Raw genomic sequence first — 5877 nt, 5'->3', positions numbered from 1 at the left:
GAATTAAAAAATTCTAAAAACTCTTCATGTAGCTGCTGCCCCATGTTGTGATATAGGGCAAAAATTTTTAAAAAAATCCACCCTTGGTGTAGTAAGTTCTGTGAAATTTACCTGCGGATTTGCAGCCGCCCATGCACCACTTTCTGTGTATTGGAGTGATATGCATGGTGAGTCTGCAACAAAATCTGCATGCAGCGCATTCATTTTTGTAATAGAGCTGCATGAAAAAAATTCACTCGTGGAATCAAGAGAGTATTTAGTCCAAGTGCCAAGGGCGGCACCAGCTGTCAGTGTGACCCTGATGACATCAGAAAAAGGGGGATCGTGCTTTCTCGGAAAATTCTGAGAACCTTCCAAGAACATTCTTTCCTGAACGAAGAAAGATCTATTGTCCAACTATCGGCCAAAAATGTCAAACACAGCGGATTTGCTTTCCAGATGATGACAGCTAAAATAATTATTCAATTTCAAATTCAAAATTTCGATATTGATTGTGATGCAGTAATAAGTTTGAGAGGAAAGCTTGGGGGGTGGGTGGACCCTATCCGATCAGCTGCTATACACCAGTCACTGACGTTGGTGTTGACGTTGGTGTCCAGGGATATTCCCTTCATCCACACTTATCTTTTATCTACAAGATTCACATAATTCTTACATCACAGATGGGATGGGATAGTGAGATTCCTGGAATAGAGGTCCATATGGTCCCTGTGGTCCAACCAATATCAATGGAATACACGTGGAATATCCTTTACATTTTTACGGTTTCCAATGAATCCATTGGAATTCAAATCCCTTTAAATATTGCAATATTACAAATAACAAAATTATTCCAATCATAGCAAATAACCCATACGACTAAAAAATCTATATGGCCCCACAAGGAAAAAAATTGGCTAACTGTGGCGAATGGGAATAACAAAAAATTGCAGAAATTTTGGATAGATTTTTCATCAGAAATTATTATTTTCTTAAAATAATGCAAATGAAATGAAACAAATTATAATATGACATCATATATAATAGTTATGGTTTATAATAATATGAGTAGTTATCACTTACCTGATATACTGGACGTATGGCAGAGCAATCTGGGGCAGATAGGTGTCCCTCAGCCCCCCTGCCGGGTAAGTATTCTGTGGTTGCCCATTAAGACTCACGGACTGGTAGATGCTTTGAGGTGGGTTAGAAGATGAAGGTCCAACTTGGATCTGGTTTTCGGACGTTTTGCCCACATTGGGTCTATAGGGTTGGTAGACAGTTGCGGACTCCGTTTTGCACAGGATATAATCCAAAGATTGGCCGGTCTCGGAGGTGTCAGGACCTGAGGAGGACAATTTGTAATCCTGGTGTAATGGTCTTTCTTTTGTGGGATGGAACAATAAGACCTCCTGCTTGACCTGTCCATCTTCAGGGTGTAAACTTTGGCCTTGGGATGAGTATGGCTGTTGGGATGAAATGGGGGGAGAAGACCTTTGGTCATGGTCATCCACCTTCAAGGACTCTCTTCCCTGAGCAGATAGGTATAACACATTCATATCCAGATCTGGCATAGCAATGAGGTTTGCGTCAGGTACCAGGGGTGAATGCCTACTGGGCACAACTCCAGAGACACCACTTTTCACAGATGGACGGTCATCGGTATAGTCCTCCAGGGTGGCTCTGTCTTGACTTATCTTCTTTCCAGAGGCTGTGGCTCCAGGCCAAGCTCTGATGTCTACAATGCCATCTTTGGAGTCCTCAGGGGTCTTACCTGCTACCCCCTGTATGTCAGGAATATCACAGTCAGACCATAAGTGTTGGTGGCCAGAGGTGGAAGAGTCCAGGATACAGTCCAGGACATGATCCAGCTCATTGTTATCAGAAGATGCTGGTCCTCCTCTCTTCTCATAGGAGTCTTCTGCTTTCTCATATAGAAGACTATCCAATGATAGATCTCCTGGGTCTGAGACTTCTTGCAGAAAGTCCACTCTGGTCAGGTATCTACTGGGTTGCCTCCCTGGATCTTGCGTTGCTCCAGGCTTCTTTGTATCCCCCATGTCAGCAATGGATAGAGCTGGATACCATGAAGGTCCCCTCTAAGGGCTGTGACCACAGCTTGGAGGAAAGTTTCAGGAGGCTGCAGTGCCTGTTGCTTGCTCTGTACTTTCTCCTGCTCTGTCTGCAGGGTAAGTCTCCTCTGTGTTTGTGCTCTCACTGCTCTGCACCCCCTTCCCTCTCTCTCTCTGCTTGGCACTGACCTCTTCTCCCTGTGCAGGAGCCTGGCACCCAGCTTGTCCCTCTTCCTTGCAGTCTGGGCAGTAGACAGGCAGTGAATGGCACAGCTCTCTGCTCACTGTGCAGGAGACTGGCACTAAGCACTGCACAGCTGAATGCCAGGGTTTGCTCTGGATTAGAGGCGAGGTCACTGTCTCTCTCTCTGTGCTGAGTGTCTCTTCCTGAGTCTCTGCACTCTCTCAGCTCTGCTACTTTGTCACTGCTAGTGATTGTTACTATTTTTGTATATTTTACTAGTGATGAATGGTTTTTTTGCAGCACCAGCAGTAAATGGCATCTCCCCCTCTCAAAGTCCATTTACTTCCACCCTTCTCCTATGTGATGCCCCCTGGTGATGGCACTGAGTAGGTGCCAATCCATCAGGGAATCAGTTCCATGTATCTGCATTTTAGGGACCCTGCATCTATTTTATATAAGTGCAGTTTATTGTTCTCTGGTATCAGCCATTGTGTGCAGAGTGAGCTGTCTGTAAGGGTTTCTGATATTTTGTTGTTTGTCTTCAGCAATGACTGGCATATGCCCCCTCCCACCTTCATGTACTTCCACCCTTCTCTCTCCTGGCTGCAGGTGGCACTGGGGTATCTCTCTGCCCCCTGGTAACTACACTAAGTACCCTCTATTTCCATCACAAGTCTACAGTAAGTTCCATTCACCTGAATTCAAGGGACCTGGTTGATGAGAATGTGAGCTATTGTTCCCTGGTATCAGCCACTGCATACACAAGAAAGGCTGGGTGTCATTTTTTATTATGTTTATCTATGTCTGTATGTCTGTTGCTACAATTGCTGCTTTATGTTTGTGTGTGTGTGTGTGTGTGTGTGTGTGTACATGTGACGGGGTGGTTACAGTTTTGTTTTTTGTTTTTTTTAAGGGGTTGGTTACAGGGTAAATGAACCCCTTCCTTCAGTACGTTTTTTAAAAGGGGCATTCCGCCAAAGAAAAAAAAAGTTTTTAAATCAACTGGCGTCAGAAAATTATACTGATTTTTAAGTCCTCCAAGTTCTCTGTCCATGTCAGGAACTGTCCAGATCAGGAGAGGTTTTCTATGGGGATTTGCTGCTGCTCTGGACAGTTCCTGACATGGACAGAGGTGGCAGCAGAGAGCACTGTGTCACACTGGAAGGAATACACCACTTCCTGCAGAGCATACAGCAACTAAGTACTGAGAGACTGGAAATTTTTTAAATAGAAATAAATTACAAATCTTCTTTCAGGTGGGTACTCCTAACTCCTCAGAGCAATAGCTTTTAGTCCCACACGAGGGACTTTTTTTTGCAGGATTTGCACTAGAAAGACCTTTATTTTACCATGAAATATGAAATGTTTTGTTAGGGTGCGTTCACACCTACAGGATCTGCAGCAGATTTGATGCTGTGTTCAGTTATTTAAATGAAATCTGCTGCAGAAAATCAGCTGAAGATCCTTTAGGTGTGAACGCACCATTAAACAGATAAAAAAAAATTGTAAAATTAAAAAACATAGGTCAGCCATAGGTGTGAGGTGCAGCAGCTCCTTTCTCTCCATGTCGTAATAACATTATTATGTATTTGGAAGGAAAAAAAGGGAAAATGAAGGTGATAATTTTTTTTTCAATTATTTTGTAATATCATGTATTTTGTATGTACAGTATTTTATAACACTTTTAGGCTGGGTTCACACTACGTATATTTCAGTCAGTATTGTGGTCCTCATATTGCAACCAGAACCAGGAGTGGATTAAAAACACAGAAAGGCTCTGTTCACACAATGGTGAAATTGAGTGGATGGCCGCCATATAACAGTAAATAACGGCCATTATTATAGTGCTTGAAAAGCCCTATATTGTAATCCGTATTCTTCTTCTTCTTCTTCTTCTTCCAGCCATTTTTCTGCGCGTAATACAGCCCGAACCGCTTTGTGCACACACTCCGTTCAAACTGCGTTTCGAAGCCCACGGCGGTGTGTGGTGTGCTATCTATTTTTCGTTCCGATCGGATTTGTCGTTTTTAAGAAATTTACGTTAAACAACCCCAAATTTCCCATAGAAAATAATGGCCCATTGCAAATAATGGCCACACTCTAACCGCTGACAGCCAATCACAGCACATATGCAAATAGCTGAAATATAGCAGCCAATAGGAACTCTAAGGTCTTGTCATGCAATGTATCACACCATCCACAGTCACATGTCCACTATTGGCCAATAGAAGATGTAATATATGGAAGGTCCTTAACGATTTTGTCTCCCCGACATGAGTAAGATTGTCATGGTAACCGAGCAATGATCTTTACCATTATAAGTACTCAGATCGCTCTTAAAGGGACCCAGGTCACCCTTAAAGGAACGCAAGTCGCTCTTAAAGGGACCCAAGTCTCTCTTAAAGGGACGGGAGCCATGTCGCTCTTAAAGGGACGGGAGCCATGTCGCTCTTAAAGGGACCCAAGTCGTTCTTAAAGGTACCCAAGTCGCTCTTAAAGTGGCGGGACCCAAGTCGCTCTTAAAGGGACGGGACCCAAGTCGCTCTTAAAGGGTCCCATGTAGCTCTTAAAGGGATCCAAGTCGCTCTTAAAGGGACGGGACCCAAGTTGCTCTTAAACGGACAGGACACTCCAAAAGGTATGGGACCCATGTCGCTCTTAAAGAGACCCATGTCGCTAGAGCGACCTGGGTCACTTTAAGAGCGGCCCGGGTCCCTTTTAAGAGCGACCTGGATCCTTTTAAGAGCGAAATATGTCCCTTCAAGAGCGACCAAGGTCCCTTTAAGAGCGAAATGGGTCCCTTTAAGAGCAACCTGGGTCCCTTCTAGAGCAAAATATGTCCCTTTAAGAGCGACCTGGGTCCCTTTAAGAGCAAAATATGTTCCTTTAAGAGCGACCTGGGTCCCTTTAAGAGCGAAATTGGTCCCTTTAAGAGCGAAATTTGTCCCTTTAAGAGTGAAATTGGTCCATTTAAGAGCGACCTGGGTCCCTTTAAGAGCGAAATATGTCCCTTTAAGAGCGAAATATATCCCATTAAGAGCGACCTGGGTCCCTTTAAGAGCGAAATATGTCGCTTTAAGAGCAAAATGGGTCCTTTTAAGAGCAACCTGGGTCCCTTTAAGAGTGAAATGGGTCCCTTTAAGAGCAAAATGGGTCCCTTTAAGAGCGATCTGGGTCCCTTTAAGAGCAAAATGGGTCCCTTTAAGAGCGAAATGGGTCCCTTTAAGAGCGAAATGGGTCCCTTTAAGAGCGACCTGGGTCCCTTTAAGAGCAAAATATGTCCCTTTAAGAGCGAAATATGTCCCTTTAAGAGCAAAATATGTCCCTTTAAGAGCAAAATTGGTCCCTTTAAGAGCGACCTGGGTCCCTTTAAGAGCAAAATGGGTCCCTTTAAGAGCGACCTGGGTCCCTTTAAGAGCGACATGGGTCCCTTTAAGAGCAAAAAATGTCCCTATAAGAGCAAAATATGTCCCTTTAAGAGTGAAATATGTCCCTTTAAGAGCAAAATGGGTCCTTTTAAGAGCGACCTGGGTCCCTTTAAGCGCGAAATGGGTCCCTTTAAGAGCGAAATGGGTCCCTTTAAGAGCGAAATATGTCCCTTTAAGAGCGAAATATGTCCCTTTAAGAGCAAAATATGTCCCT

The 5877-nt window shown here is 43.9% G+C and overlaps 1 protein-coding gene across 2 annotated transcripts in view; it reads right to left on the bottom strand.

Moving 5' to 3' along the window:
- The window catches only part of PGR (progesterone receptor), a 44167-nt gene extending 41757 nt beyond the window's left edge, over positions 1-2410 (bottom strand). Inside the window, exon 1 of one of the 2 annotated variants that reach the window (XM_069969606.1) lies at positions 1063-2410. In XM_069969606.1, coding sequence (XP_069825707.1) covers positions 1063-2039 — 977 coding nt within the window. In that variant the 5' untranslated portion in view covers positions 2040-2410. The remainder of the gene's footprint in view (positions 1-1062) is intronic. The other variant, XM_069969605.1, reaches the window with a different exon arrangement.
- Positions 2411-5877: the final 3467 nt, after the last annotated feature.

This window comes from Dendropsophus ebraccatus, chromosome 5 (assembly GCF_027789765.1).
Source record: "Dendropsophus ebraccatus isolate aDenEbr1 chromosome 5, aDenEbr1.pat, whole genome shotgun sequence".
NCBI lineage: Eukaryota > Metazoa > Chordata > Amphibia > Anura > Hylidae > Dendropsophus > Dendropsophus ebraccatus.
The sequence above is the reverse complement of the archived record's forward strand: the minus strand, read 5'-3'. Positions and strand labels throughout refer to the sequence as shown.